Source organism: Salarias fasciatus, chromosome 7 (assembly GCF_902148845.1).
Source record: "Salarias fasciatus chromosome 7, fSalaFa1.1, whole genome shotgun sequence".
NCBI classification, from domain to species: Eukaryota; Metazoa; Chordata; class Actinopteri; order Blenniiformes; family Blenniidae; genus Salarias; species Salarias fasciatus.
The window spans coordinates 16763605-16779861 of NC_043751.1; the positions used below are offsets into that span (position 1 = coordinate 16763605).

At 42.2% G+C, this 16257-nt stretch overlaps 2 protein-coding genes across 2 annotated transcripts; one reads left to right on the forward strand and one right to left on the reverse strand.

Annotated features, from left to right (window-relative positions):
• Positions 1-985: 985 nt before the first annotated feature.
• LOC115391585 (uncharacterized) lies at positions 986-5562 on the reverse strand. The gene is made up of 4 exons (XM_030095856.1): positions 5467-5562; positions 4197-5044; positions 1365-1447; positions 986-1045 (listed from the first exon to the last, which is right to left on the reverse strand). Exons 2-4 carry the CDS (start codon positions 4936-4938, stop codon positions 986-988), a joined length of 885 nt encoding a protein of 294 aa, XP_029951716.1. The 5' UTR covers positions 4939-5044; positions 5467-5562.
• Positions 5563-7769: 2207 nt separating this feature from the next.
• On the forward strand, positions 7770-16162 carry LOC115391382 (transmembrane protein 53-A). The gene is made up of 4 exons (XM_030095618.1): positions 7770-7873; positions 8074-8321; positions 12397-12643; positions 13220-16162. The coding sequence occupies exons 2-4, from the start codon at positions 8082-8084 to the stop codon at positions 13579-13581; spliced, it is 849 nt and encodes a 282-aa protein (XP_029951478.1). The 5' UTR covers positions 7770-7873; positions 8074-8081; the 3' UTR covers positions 13582-16162.
• Positions 16163-16257: the final 95 nt, after the last annotated feature.

Sequence of the window (16257 nt, forward strand, 5' to 3'; positions counted from 1 at the left end):
ACCGGCCTGGAATATCAAAGTACCTCTCACCTGTAAGTTAACATTTTCTGAGTCCAGATTAAACCATATTTATATTCTCACTCACAGACTCTAGCATGAGTATCACTTACAAAAATCTTTCATATTCAAAACACACCTTAGTTTGATAACAATAATCTGTGTCTGTATAAACAGATAAAATATCATTAACATTCAAGATTGTTTAACTCTCGTGAACAAACTAACAAAATGTTTCAGCAATGGAAAATGAACACTTGTGCTGCCAAAACAGACCTCTGGTTCTGAGATCAAAAACCATGACTTGTATAATATCAGCTGTACAGAATTTACACAAACTGCTTTACTGTATATATAATATGAGTAATATCCATTCTCAATAACTTCAGGTGATTATTGCAGTTCATTGAGGTTTTCTGATAACTTAAATAGAGCCAGGCTAATTCTATACAAATGCAACTGAATGTCAATCACATTTGAAACTGTGCTTTACAATTCAATGGTATCACTACAAATACTCAAGGCATCAATTTGTCTGCACACATTGACAAACTCAGCTTGCACAGCCAGATCCCATTCCAGCTGTTTGCTTTCACTCAGTTGTTTGGTCCCTGCTAACCGGCCAGAGCCCTGACTGTCCTGGGAGGCTAAGCTGAGGGTTCGGTAACGCCTGTGGTAGGACAGGTGTGGGATCGCTCTTGGAAGGCTACTCTGAGCAAAGTTTTGCCCTCTGTTAGCCCAAGAGTTTGATCGCAACTTTGCTGTTACTCTTGGGTGGCTGCACAGGCCCTGGGTTGAACCAGTCACACTCCCTTTCCAGTCCAACTGCTCTGGTGAAATTGGCGCATTGCTGGGAGATGTCATCTGGCCATGAGGCTGGGAAGGTCTGGAACTGGACAGGATGTTCTGTTGATCTACATCACCACAAGAGGAGGTTCGGTAAAGAGTGTCTCCCCCCAAGCTCGGCTCTTGCTTTGATGTGCTTTGGCTAGGAGAGTTTAGGGAAAGGCTTGAAGACACATAGGACACTCTCGGCAAACCAAAGATGCTGTGGGAAAACAGGGATTCACTGAAGAGAGCTTGATCAATACTGCGAGACAAGTCTATCGGAGATGGAGGCCTTAAGTCCACAGTCGAGTCACTTTCCAGACCCCAACTATCCAGAGATGAGAGCTGAGATTTAGCTGCTTTCTTTGTTTGGAATGGCAAGCATGGAGACGTTGGTGGAGGTAGTACCGTTTTGGTTTGGATGAGCTTTGAACTATTATCTAGTCTATTTCCAGGAGACTCTACCATTGAACAAAGTTGAAGAGCCTCTGACTGCCCGTTGGTGACAACATCACAGACCACCAGCTTTTCCTGCTTACCCTGGCACAAGGAATCATGAGAGGAGAGGATGGGAGAATCTGAAACACGCATTTGGGGCAGAGTAGGTCCTCGTAGAGGGGAACTACAGGACAAGCGGGACCAAGACCCTGGACGGGAATGTGTTCTGGTCTTGATGGAGGAATTATTGTGACAGAATAGAGGGTGCGTTGCAATGAGAGACAAACCTAGACTCACTCCTATCTCACAGACTCTACATCCAACCTGATAGCCCCACCAAGGCCAGGGTTGGAACCCAAAGCCTTCCACCCCACCAAAACCAAAAGCATGCAGAATTCCATAAAGCTGAAAGCCTCCACACCCTAACAAGCACATTGAGGTTCCTACTGCAGCTCCTGCTGCCCTCTCCCAGTCCTCCACTTTGGCAAAAGGACAAATTGTGGGCTGTATTGCTTCAGAAGTTTCACCACTCTCACCATTGTCATTCAGCCTGTAAATGTGCTTCGTATTGACTTGTGCTAAGCAGTAGAAAATGAGGTAGGAACAAAAAAGAAAGATAGTGAGACAAACAAACAGACATTGAGGGAAGAGCAGAATAACAACCGGGAGTCTGTGGAAAACGTGGAGAATGCCAACACACCCAAGAGAAATTATGAAGTGTAACATGGACATGAACAGTAAAAGGCAAGGCCGCGGCAAGGCTGAACATGTGGCAGAAAGAGCTACAGGGAGTGAGAGACACATGCGAGAGCGCAAAGAAAGAAGAAAGAAGGCCAGGGAAAAGGCTGAGATCAAACAGGGGAACTGCAGTTCGTAAAGCAGCACAGAGACCAGAGGTGGAAGGCGATCCTGGTAACTGTAAGCATCATAGAGCAAACAGAAAGCCTGGATGCCGGCAAATGCAAGTATGAACAAGTGCAACAGTGTAAAGTAGGGACTTCCTGGCGGACACCGCAGAGGCAAGCCTAACAAGCAGACCACTGAGATAAGGCAAAATGCTGTGAAGATAGAACCTAAGCCATAGATGTGTGCCTCCCAGGCAAACCCCCATGTTGCCAGGGCAGAATTCCAGTCTGAATATAGAGGGACCAGAAGTACAGGACTGAGAGCTGCAAAGGGGGACAGGGACTCGCTGGAAGCCAGGTCTTCTGGGTATGTGGGAGTCCAGGACTGATTCACTGTTTTGCAGGTCGTGACAGATGTGTCCATGTGACCATCAAGCAAGCCTGAGCCACTGGTTCTTGAAACATGCAGCTCATCATTCTTATGGTCATCTGCAAAACAAGTACATCATAAACAATGAGTATTCCATGCGTAACTAGAAAGACAGCAGAAGGTTAAAATGTGTCTGAGCTTCGCAAACAGAGAACAAGGCACGCTGATGACCACAACAAGATATCACGAGTCTAGCCTTGTCACAATGATTATGTGATTATGTGAGGGGTGCAGTATTGGCCGAGAGATTTGGAAACAAAGCTTCTAACCAAACGTTTGCTGATTCCCTCTTCTGGTGAGTCACTGTTGTTCCTCCTATCTGTTCAGGTTCACTTAGGAAGGATGCCTACTGGTAAGTATCTGCTAAATCAAGCGCGCAGATCACATCATCTGCACTGGCAGATCATGCACATCAAGTATGTGGCCAAACTGCCTTCACAAAATGCGATACACTACCCAAACGAAGGGATTATTTTTGTCAGTAGTGGTATACTGAACTTCTGTTTTTAGCTAAGTTAATGTAGTTCACTGTGAACATTAAATCAGACAAAACAGATGATTTCACTGTCCATATTTTTCCAGCAAGAGAACAGGAAGGAATCTACTCCGTGTGAAGTTAATCCATAATAAAACAGACCGGGCTTGCAAATGGAATCTCTAAGTAGGTCACACAGAGAGCGACAGCATGAACAACTTGTGTGTGTGTGTGTGTGTGTGTGTGTGTGTGTGTGTGTGTGTGTGTGTGTGTGTGAATGTGTTCATGTGAAAGAGCGAAATGCGGGTTGATTAGCCAGTATTGACCTCGATGGTGCTCTCATTTTTTGAGGCTATTATTAAGCATGGTTAGTAGGTGTCATGCTATATTTTAGAGTCTGTAAAGACATCTGTGAACAACATTGACTATGAATCCAATCAATAATGTAATAATGTCTCACTCCCGAGATGAAATAATAGTTAGCTTGAGCTATATGAGGCCATTTGACTCAGAGAACCGACTGTTGGAATGTGTCCTATTTCTGGTTGTCAATTGTACATGTACTGAGGCAACTAACACGTTGTGCCAATTTCTTAATAGAGAGTTCTTTGGAGACATAATGATTTACAGTATGTGTAGTAACTGTAGATGGTTTTGTTTTGGTGATGCAGCTGTCGGACTGCTGCGTGGTAGTGAATACACAGGTGGGAGGAGGACAGTCTCTTACCCAGTTCTGTCAAAGTCCTCCTCCCCCACAGCTTGTGATCAAAACACATCATTTACTTTGACAAGCCAGTGCCAATGTGTGTGCTGTAAATACTGTATGTGTACACTAGTCAGTTGACTCTGAAGTCAGGCAGTGGACACTGACTGCAATGTGAACAAACAATGTATTTTCTTTTACTTTAGTCAGAGTTTGTGGACTGAATTAGGGAATCTATGATGAAAGAACAGAGAAAATAAGGACGTGGATATTTACTAAGTAGGGTAAAGTCAGCTTGATCTGCCAGCAGAATACATATTACAAATACTGCAGCAAAACAGATTTGTATTCTCTGAACGACATACCTGCAACAATAATTTACTCTAGAATTTCTGATCAGTGATAAGACATTTATTTTAACTCTGGTTAAATGTAGATCGTTCAAAATGCTATACATTTAACTTAAGACAGCATTCTTACCTTTGCCAGGCTGCCTGCTGACAGTTCCTTGATATAAAATATTATCTGCAGCAATGGTTATCCCATCTATTTTTCCCTTTGTGGTAAAAGAGATGCCTGTGGTCAACCCCAAACTGTCAGTGGGTTGTGCAGCAGTAGGGTGCTCTGTGCTCGGACCATGTCCAGCAGGCTGCAATGAATCCTGCTTGTTTGATTTTACTGAGCCAGACAGACGAAAAGGAAACTGGCTATCAGTCATCTTATTTTGGATGGTTGGAAATACTAGCCGACTCTCTCCCGTCTGTGGAGGATGCAAAAGCGAGGTTGCGGTGGTGGGTTCAGCTGACTGATACTTTGTTTGTTCATGATGGGAGTCAGATGGTGAAGACCTTGTCGTTTGTTTACTCCACTCAGATGTTGCGTCTTCTGTGGCTCTCTGATTGTATAGAACAGATGTCTCGGTGCTCTCCTGTAGATCACTGTATTCACCGATCACACCCTGTCCGTCATGCTCCTCTGATGATGATAAGATCCAGCTCAAAGGTTGACCCATTCTGTCACTCTCTGGTCCGGTGATGGGATTACCCATGGGGAGTGAATCAGATCTATCAGGCCTCTGCAAGCGCTGTCGGAGGAACCACACTGTTGGGCGAATGCCAGGATCTTGTGTCTTTTCAACATTTTCTCCATTTAACGCTTTGACAAGGAGTGACAGAAGCAAGGAGAGAAGAACAAGAGAATAAATATTCCACAGAGAGACCATGGTGAGGGTCTGCAAACTCCACCACAAGTCACTCGGAGTTGGAGGTCAGTCACATGTTTGATCGGTCCATGATTTTAACTGTCCAAGGATGTCATTCCTAGCACACCTGGGGAAATTAGACAAATCACAAAAACAATTAGTTCAATCCACAAATGGTATTGTAGCATATGTGCAGTAAATCAGTCATTAACAAGCAGATCTCAAGTAAAGGGACAACTAAAATGCCAAATATATGAATGAAAGCAACAATAATAATGACTATTTAAACACTGTAATGAAGCCCCAACACTGCTTTCCCTCTGAAGCACATGCACGGGTACGTAGAGCAAGCATTACAATGAAACAACATAAAAAGAAGCATTATGCAAACAGCTGCTTCGAGTGTTGCAGCCATTCTCCTTTTTTTCCCCTCCTTACCTCATTAATAGCCCACTCTGCTGCAGCCTCTTTAAACATATATGCCGCTCTGTGCTGCTGCATGTCTGCGGTCCTGTGTCTGCACTGCACTCTGTGTCCTTTCATACTCACTGCGCTGTGCCCCTCTCCTCTCCATCAGGCAGTCGACACATGGGACAGACCCCACCTCCTCTAGAATACCCCCGCTCTGCCTCATGCTGCTGCTGCTGCTGCACCGATCTGACAGTGCTGTCTGAGATCTTCCTCAATCTGAGGCGACGTGATGATGGGAACAGGGAGGAGAGGAGAAAAGGAGCGAAGAGAAGACACGAACGTATCACCGAGGAACAGAATGGAGGAAATTTTCAAAATAGCGCTTTCCACCAAACACAGATGCAGTACCCCTATGTGAACTTTACCGTGCCACAGATCAATACATGCCATTGATTATACTTTACAACCAAGAGTTAAAACCATTCCATAAAGTGCTCTGTTGGAAACAACAGCAGCATTAGGTGAAGCTGAATATTTACTGTATACATCTATTATGCATGTGAGTGGTTATTTATGGGCCTGCAGCAATTCAACAAGCCCCATTTGTCACCTTGTTCTATTGGGGTTGGAAGACGTTAATAGTGTCATGTTATTGAATTTCTTCACTACCTCCTGTTTGTAATGTTTTGGACAGTTTCACGTGAGCTGTTTTTGCCCAATGGGGGAAATCCAGTAACCTCATGGCCTAATTCAATTCCCATGGAGAGGACGGAAATAGCCGCTGATCCACATACCTAAGGATGCATTTGGAAACAGTGAGTTTAACACATATGCAGACTTTTTTTTCCCGTCAAGCTTACATAAGAACACAAAAAGTTGTTTGATAAAGTTTTCATTGACTGATTATCCCATGATTCATGAAGATTGATACTCTGTGAAAACTGACGAATACAAATAATAGTGTAACTTAAACTAGTCCGTCCAACATATATCTTAAAACATGTAAATAAGAGGTGCTTCAGCACAGCAAGGTAATTAACATGTATATAGGACTGGTTGTATGAAGAGTTGTGTGTACAAACAGCATTCAAAATGTTGTTTTGCAGTCATTCAGTAACCTCCCAATGTATGGAAATCCATCTTTTTTTCTCATAAAACTATGATTAAAAAATATCAGTGCAGCCTGTGGAACAGTGAGGGCTCATTCAGATCAGTCAGTCACACCAGGGTGTGATAAAACCAGTGACTGGTGAGGACACAGGAAAACATCAACCCATCCGTAACTAAAGGGACTAGATGAGCAACAATGGCAGGGCAAACAAATGAGCTCAGTCCGGGACATGGCCACATTATTGCCGCCTCATACATATTCTAACTGAAGTCATTGAGCAACACATTTCTGTTTTCACAAATTATCCTCCAACAAGACAATGTCAGCAGGGGATGGGCTTCCAACAGGGATGGGGCACGCTCGGGACAAGACTCAGAAACAAAGCTGCGTAAGCAAAGAAGAGGATAAAAGCAAGTAATGCCAATGGTCAGGATAATGGATGTGAGCAAGATAAATGTTTATGCTGCACATTGAGTCCCATTAAACATGACCTGGGAAAAAAGGAAAAAAAAAAAACATGTCTCGTGAAGTGATGCAGTGCATGTGTGTGTGTGTGTGTGTGTGTGTGTGTGTGTGTGTGTGTGTGTGTGTGTGTGTGTGTGTGTGTGTGTGTGTGTGTGTCCTTAAAAAGATAAGAAAATTTAGCTCAAGAAGATAAGGGGGAGGGGAAAAACACAAGACAGTGAGTGAGACAATGTTTTACAATAGAGAGCGACTATGTCTGTCCCCATTCATGCTTATCCTGAGCATACCTCCCACCTCCTTTGCCTCCACATGCCCAGATGTCTTGCAAAACGATACAAACAAAGCTTCTGAATCTGCACAGTTAGAGAAACATTCCACTGCATCATCTCTGCACTCCCTCAGGTGCCTCTTGCCTTGGACTTCCACAGTGACTAGAAACACTGCTTCCTCAACAAATGTGTTTGTTGTTGTTTTGTTTTAATATATCATGATGAGCCATCCAGACTTCTCAGATAACCTTACTTATATGGCTAGTGTTGGAACTAAGCATGCAAAACTGCTTTAATATTGCATTCAGCAAACATTGCAGGAGCTTTTCAATAACTAAAGCATTTTTTATGCTGCAGTGTATATTCAACTAAGATACAATTTTATTTTGTTGCTTTTATGTTTTTATCCTTGTCTGCTTTGTTTTAATTTAATGTTTCAAATCTGTTTCCTTGTTCTTAATCTTCTTGTTTCCCAGTTCTGTTCTCTTCATGTTGATCGGTGTGAATTGCCTCATTACTGAAGCATAAAAAAAAGTGGCCCATGGTCTGACCCCGGTTGACCGGAAGAGGGCAGCAGTCTGCCTTCAGACATGAAACTCGACGTGCAGACAGCAGGGTAGAAGAAGAAGAAGAGCGCTTATAAAACTTCAGAACAGCTCGACTTGTTGTTTTCTCTGAAGCTCGAAAGTGAAACCCGCAGGTGAGTGAATCACTGTACGTCACGGCGCGGCGCGGCGCGGCGCCGCTCGGTGTGCGCGTGCGCCTGCAGCTCGTTCAAAGTGCTTCCTGAGAGGCGCCGGAGACAAAACACACACACACACACACACACACACACCGGGACACGGCGGCGTGTGTGTGGATGTGCCGGGTGTGACGACCCGTCCCTCCTCTCTTTCACAGCGGCTCTGATGCTCGCCCGGGCAGCCATGGGCTCCACCGGCGTTATAACCCATCGCCTGGGGAAAAACGTCACGCTCTACGTGAATGAATTGACCTCCTGCGCTGCGGGACGCCTCCGTCCAGCCCCGGAGGAGTCGAAGCCCATCCTGCTCATGCTGCCCTGGCTGTTCTCACATCCACAAGCTCAAGCCAAGTATTGTGACATCTACTTTCAGTCCGGTTTTGATGTCCTGGTGGTGGACAGTGAGGTAAGAGACGTTCCCCCGTGATCTTTAATCTTTTGATGTTTTGTGTTTTTGTTTTCAAATTGCTAATCTAATCTAGGTTGTTGTAAAATTTATAAGGATAGACATAAAAGAAAGCCACAGGCTCCAGTTCCTTTACTTGGCCATTTAAAGTTAACAGTATTTATTAATGTTTGGATTTTTGAACCAGAAATAAATCATCCATTTAACTTAGTATTGGTTCTATTATGTAAACCAAAAAAAAAAACAAAAAAAAAAACAAACAAAACAAAAACAATATTGTGTAGATGTATATATCTTACTCTCAGTTTTCATAATCTTTTTCTTCCCTGTTTTGAGTTTTCCCGGTGATCTCAGAGAAGTAAATATGTTTTACCAAAGCAAAGCTGAACATAATCATGACACTAATGTGCACTCTCAAATTAAGAACAGCAGCTGTTCCTCAGTGTTTAGCATGATTACATTATCTGTTATCAATTCACAGGTAAAGTTTAGGAAATGCCAAGAAATGAGAACCTCATCAGACCGATAATAGGTTAAATTTATTGTACATCATGACATTTGCTCCACTGGGCAGCAAGGTGGTTTAATTATCAGCTGCCTCACCTTACAATTAACAGGCTTGCTTTCTTTCTTTGTGCATGGGTTTTCCCTAATTTCCTCCTACAGTACGTAACTTGGGTTTGAATGTGAGCCTCTCTGTGTTTAACGTTGAGAGACTGGATGGTGATCCTGTCTTTGCCAGGAATCCAAGCGGATAAAGTAGTCCTGGAAAAATAATGAATTGATGAAGTCAGTAATCTTCCTTGGATTTGATGCAATCTTCACTTTTTGAAATGTGTACTTTAGGTGTACATTTGTTGACCGTAGGAGCAAACCTAGAATGTAGGTGTTGCTACTCTCATTTTATTTTTTTCCTGTGTTCATTGTTCTTTTTCTTTACATCATGTTCTATTCTGGTTATATTTTGTGTTCCTAGTATATTTCCACTATAGACCCACGGTCCTATATGGTGGTTATGGACTCTATGCACAACTTCACCACTTCCTGAACTTCAGGATTTTCCTTGTTTCATGTCTTTCATGACAGGACGAGCTGATTAATGCAGGTGTGTCTGACCTCTGTAACAACTTCAGACACACCTGCATTAATCAGCTCATCCTATCACGAAAGACAGGAAACAAGGAGCCTCCTGAAGTTCAGGAAGTGGTTGAGTTGTGCATAGAGCCCATAGTTTGCGTTAGCATATACCTTATCTCCTTGTGTCTGTGTCCTTATATTACCTTTTGTGCTGCTTTACCCTTATCACCCCCGAGTGTTGCCTCATTTAAAGCCCACCCTCAGTATATATACATGTGCTGTCCTCAGCCTTGTGTGTGTGTGTGTTGCGCTAATTTCTGTCCTAGCTTTTTGTCTAGACCCGTTTTCTGACCATATTTGTGTCATTCCTGCACGTAGCTCTGTTTGCTTGACATACTGTACTGTTTGATTCCTGCAACAGTTTGTGTCAAAATGTGTCTATTTCCCTCAGGCACATTGATCGAAATGCATACTCTGTGTATTGTAAAGATAACCAATACTGGAGTAATTTGAATGGTGGCCTAAAGGTTTTGGAAACAAGCTCGTGACCTTGCTGGTTCAAATCCCAATGCTGAGAGGTCACCACTGTAGGCCCCTGAGCCAGCTCTTTAATCCCATACTGCTTTTGCTTCAGGAAGGGCAAAGGTACAACATGTCAAATCGAACGATCAACTGCATAAATACTTGGAGTATTTATTTAATGGTAAATGGTAAATGGTCTACACTTATATAGCGCTTTTACACTGCATTGACAGAGCCCAAAGCGCTTTACACTGCATTAACACATTCACCCATTCACACACATTTAATAACATATTTACGTGTAACTGAGTACAATTTAAGCAACGTGGACATTGTTGTATTTCCATTGGTCTTCCCATCTGTCATTTTTAGGATTTTTATTAGTACTGAAAAGGTACCTCAAAGGAAAATGAGTCTGCGAAAGTAACGGTTGATAATTTCCCATTTAAGTTCACAGCATAAGTTTTGATTGCTCTTTTAGGATCAGAGTTAATATTTAAAAATAACTTTTGGGCTGCTTTCATATTAAGGCCTGACCTTTGGAGTTATTTTGTAACTTTTGATTTAGGTCAGTCTGTCCCCTAACTTTTATCAGAATTGGAATCGGGAACTGGTTTATTGCCAAATACAGTAAAGTGCTCAGGGAGTTTGTTTTGGTGGTGGTGCGGACGTAGGGAAAAAGGACAAATTTAAAAGGCACAAGTATAAAATATGGAGGGAATAAAAGAAATAACGGTAAATCACACCATAATTATGGATTTATCTCCCCTCCATTTAAATTTTATACATTTAAAGGGGCTGTATCATGCTTGTTTAGCTCGTCCAAACCCTAGAAATGGCATTAACATGGTAATAGTTTATTTTTGGCACTAAGGAAAAGTCATTTTGTGTGAAATAAAAGATTTTCTGGGGCTAATTCTGAAACCCGGAAGAGAAAACGTTTATCTCCGTAATCGGAGATACAAAAAGCGGCAACGCTGATTACCGAGGTCCTGCGGGAGGGCGGCGTGGGGGGGGGGGCTCAGGGGAGCCATCTTCTCCGTGTGACGTCAACATGGGCAAGCAGACCATTTTCACGGGTGCGGGAGGGGCTGCCTCTCTGAGCAGCACAAAAACGAGGAAAGCTCAAACACACAGGCACGAAGGAAAAAAATGCTTTGGGGGTGTTTTTGGTGAGTACATAACTAACATGAGGTTAAAACATACAAAAAGTGAATTTTGCATGATACAGCCCCTTTAAATCATTCTTTCAAGTTTTTTTTTTTTTTTTAATTCAAATTTTTTTCTGTTGATTGTGACTTTTATGCACGGCTCCCTGACCGCTCGAATTCCCTCCCACTCTGTCACTGTCACCTTGCCTCCCTCTGCCTGCTGGCCCTCGGAGAGAAAGATTTGAGATAAGAGGACAGGGAGCGTAGATGCAAATGGCACAGAGGCCGAACAGGATGAGTTTTTCTTCCTTTCCATAAATGGAAGATTTTCAAACGTATGTTGTGTAGTTTTTACCAAAGATCTTTGAAGGGCACCCTGAATGAAATCCACATGCTCTCTGCAGTTCTCAGTTTTGTTTATCTGAATTTTTCTTATTCTAAGTGACTATGAAATGTTTGCATTTTTTTTTTTTTTTACCAGACAAATGCTGAACCTCAGAGGTAGAACACTGGTGTAACCTACATATAAACTGCAAACAAACCAATGGCAGAATGAACAGGGCAAAGGTCAAACAGTTGCCCTGCAGTTATATCTGGAACGCGATAACATTACGACTACATGCCTGCTTATTATTAAAGACAAAGACTATTCTAATACCAACAAGACCCAACATACCATGTATTGTCACATTATACATGCATTAAAGGTCGCAAGCTTGTTTCTGTCTGTAAGGTCAGGGTTGACGTCAGACTCCCCTCGTGCCCCCCAGAGAAGGACATCAGCCATAAATCCTGTGCCAAGCCAAACATGTGGGCAATCACGTGATCTGCTCTTGCAACCTCATCCTACACTGTTTAATTCCATTGAAAGGCCCTGTGAGAATTTTCTTCAAACGCTGTTGTGTTTGCTTTTGTTTGTTATGCTGTACTTTGTACCGCTGGTATCGGTGTTCTGTGTAAGGGAATTCAGTGATTGTTATACTTCTTTAAATATCTTTCTCTCAAAGGCCAAAATACATGCAGCAATACAGTAAAACAGAAATGGAAAGTTACTGAAAGTCATTCTTGTCTTTTGTTTAGAGAATTTTAAACTATAATGTCACATTGATATTAGCTCATGATCCAAAGACTTCAGTTGAAATCATTATATTCATCACTATCCATTTAATTTTTATTCTTTAATTCTATTTGTCTCACTTTATGGATTGTGGTCAACCCAGAATAACATTCTCTTGCATATTTTCTCAGCGATACTCCAGCATGCAGCGTTGCTGTGGCATTGTGAAAGGTTAATAACTAAACAGACTGAACATTGTGTTTCCCAGGTGAAGGATTTCCTGTGGCCTCGGTGGGGTCTGGATCGCGGACAGAGACTGCTGGAGTTGCTCCACACCGAGCGCTTCGTGTCCCGCCCGCTACTCGTGCACGCCTTCTCCATCGGAGGCTACACGTTCGCCCAGCTGCTGGTGCACATGTCGAAGGACGTGCAGAAGTATGAAGAGTTCACCAAGAGGATCAGAGGCCAGGTCTTTGACAGCTTGGTGCTGGGCACTGTGGAGCAGATGGCCGCAGGTTGGTCGGCATTCACGCAGTTCAACACATCCAGTCATCAGTGAAACCTGTAAAACAAAACTAACACGCCCTATTAAAGAATCCTGCTGTAAACCAGTTAAACTACTGTCTGGAAAAACTGGTATGAAAGGCATGGAGACCTGGTACAGGAGTCTGCCTCCACCCACTGCAGCAACCGGTAGTTAGACTCAAATGTGAGGACACGTCACTTTATTCTGAGTCAAAGTTCATCCCCAGAAATCTCCTAAACTTTTCTTTTTTTGGGCACATGCTGAGGATACTGGATGATCGTCTACACTTGATGCCTGCAGAGGGCACATGTGGCCAAGACCAGTCACCACAGTCTTGGTCAATTCACATTTTTCCACATTTCTAGTCAGGCGTGTCCAAACTGAACGGTTCACTCCAGTCCAAGCCTCCAGATCAAACTGGGGTGTTGCTGCTGCGTCACACAATCCCATTTTGCAACGGACAACAATATTGATGTGGCTGTGTAACATATAATCAACCGCGGTGACGCCTGCACGTTAAATTGGTTTTTCATTGTGACCAATTCTTTTCCTCCTCTCTTCTCAGGTCTCGGTAAAACGGTACTTCCTCGTTGGGACACATTGTTGAAAAAAGCCAGCTTGCTTTACTTCAATACTTTCCGACAACAGACGGTCGACTACTACAACTTAGGAATCGATACGTTTTGGAACACTCCAGTCAAAGCTCCCGCGCTGTTCTTCTTCTGCGACAACGACGTGATGAGTGACTCCGAAGTTGTGACGGAACTGATCGCTTACTGGAGGAAGCGTGGGATTGATGTCACAGCAAAGCAGTGGAAGGAATCCGTACACGCGGGTCACCTAAAGAAACACCCGCAGGAGTATCTGACTACCCTGAATATGTTCCTGCACTCCATCTACATCGGCCAGCCCAAGGCTAAGATGTAAGATTTCACAAAATCAAGTACTGAAGGGGGAAATCTCAGGCTTCTTTCAGTCTGGTTTGTTACAAATGTACGTGAAGGAAAGTAGCTTTGATGCACATTTTCAAGACTTGCACAACTTTTTAAAGACTGACACAGTTGAAGCGTCGTAAGACCCGATTTTCAACCTCTGAATGTTGAAGCACCCGCCACAAACCCCCCAAAGCTTTTATGTCTGTCCTGAGAGGTTCCCTCCTAACTTCTTAAAAACCTTTTACAAATATTAATCTAAATGTTAGTCTTGATATTTAGTTTTTCCCAAAGCACAACTATGTCTTTGTTGACATAGGCGTTAAAATGTTTGAGGTTTTTACCAACATAACTTTTAATGGTTCTTTAAAATATTTGATTTATGAAGTTGTTATTGTTGCAGTGGGATTAAAATCTGCAAACTTACAGTTTTAAGTGTGCTTCTCCAACCGCTAGGCTACCATTGCCATTTCAAGCCTCACCAGCGACTGACGGTGGGGGAAAACTATATGAAGTCAAACCGCCCGCCTGCTGACGGGGCAACAGATGGTACAGCTTGGCGTTGGAGATAAGCGTTTGGGATCCACTGCCGCGCTTTTTTGCCACCCCAGGATGAGACCTCCCACCAGCAGGGTGACTAACAAGAAAAGGAGAAGTAATACGGTGTGGTAGTCTGGCAATGTGAAAATGTGTGCACTCCATTTACGTGGCATACCACTAGGAAAAATAAATTAATCCTAAATCGGTTGTTTGGCGTGAACGTGAAATGTTTGGGGTGTGGCTCTCTAACTTAAATAAGGAAGGGAAGTGGATGGCGTCGTCTTCAGATTGTGTGTGCTCACATTCACACCAACAATCATCAGTTACCTCAATTTATTGGACTGTGGATTAAACTGGACTACCGGGGTGCTGATGAGGAAGACGAGGGACAGACGCTTCCATCAGTCGGTCATTCACTTCACTTCAAGAATGGACTACAAGTCCGTCCTCAGGGCAATGCCCTGTTCTGACATGGAGCGACTCAACAACCGTCTTCAATCTTCTCAGGAAAAAAAGAGTCGCAGCATGAATGTCGGTCTTTCTAGTCTGCAGACCCTCGTCTGTGAAACGCACCTCCTGAGAGTGCAACAGACTCTGGAAAGCATCAAAAGTGGACTTAAAACGTTCCTGTTTACCAGACTGGATGACCTGTAAGTGTGTTTGTGTTGGACTATAGGATCTTGGTCTTTCTTTGTCTTTCATTAACCGTTGCCTTTCACGTTATTTTACAAGCAATGCTGAGATATTTTACAGAATGCAGAACGTCTCGTATCTGACATGTATCACTTCCTGGATAAAACTTGTGTATCACCTACCCTTGTCGATAGTTACGTTGCTATCTGAGGAATGGAATATTTAGCTGTTAGTGCGACTGGTACTAGTGGGTAATCTATATATTTGTGTTTGGGATACAACATTGTAACACTGTAAAAGAATTCCCCTCTGGGAATCATGTACTTTATTATTCTGAAGGTCAACACATGAAACTTTTTAAAGATAATATACATAATACAGAAGAATATCTAGCCTAAAAGATTCATTTGTGGATGGGCTCCAATATTCTCTTGAAATCATAACATTTCTACAGGTATTCAATACATGTAATTCAGAAATGTCAATTTCTCTCAAATTAGTGTGTTGAGAAGTCACATGAAGTATACTTTACTGATCCATTTCAAAAATTTACTCCTGTATTTAACCTGAACTGGACATATAGGGCCTTGTGACCAAAACGGTCTTCTGTCAGCAGAGGGATTTGAACCTGCAAGCCGCTGCTGCCAAATAGAACATAAAACTGAAAAATGACAATATTGTGAGTTTTCTCGAAAGCCAGAGATTTTCTTTTTATATAATCCACTAATTGAGAACAAAAAGGGCTTTGCTTCTATATTTCTTGAAGGATAATTCTTTGAATAAGCTGTAATTTGATCGTTTGAAACGCATAATATGTTTTTGGAGGTAATTTGGGAACTATCTTCTGACTAAATAAAATCTCAAGTCATTCTTGACTCTTTATATAACGGATTAAAAAATTTTCAACGGAGGGCTTTTTTTCTAATCAAAGGTGGTCAGAACTAGACTGGGAAAAAGAAATTGGTGAAAAATAACTGGGATAGCAAGGTGTTGCGGCTATAGACTCACCTCAGCAACAGATGTTCGTTTAAAAAATGCAAATTGCAAAACTTTATGTTCTGAATATCTTCAATCCCACATATACGGTTAAATAAGTTAATAACTGGTTTTATTTTTTTCTGTGGTGTTCAGATTTTTAACAATTTTTTAAAATTTACTTATTGTACAGCCCCACAATTTTTATGTGCGAATACATAGATATGTACATCATTCATCACATAAAGGCTAGAAACGTGTCCATTTAAAAGAAACGGATTTGAATCGTGATTGTTTGAAATGAAGTGAAACTGCAACCTGTGTCAAGCTTTGTGCTTCATGACTTGAACATTTTAAACATGCAAATGTATCATGACTGCTTCGTTTTTTTAAGCATTGTTTGTTTTTTATTAAATAAATGAGAACATAACTACTGTGATGTGTATTTTTTTTTTATCAGTTATGAGCTAACATGGATGTAAAAAGTCTTCAGTTTTAAAGCCAACACCTTTTTTTCAGATTG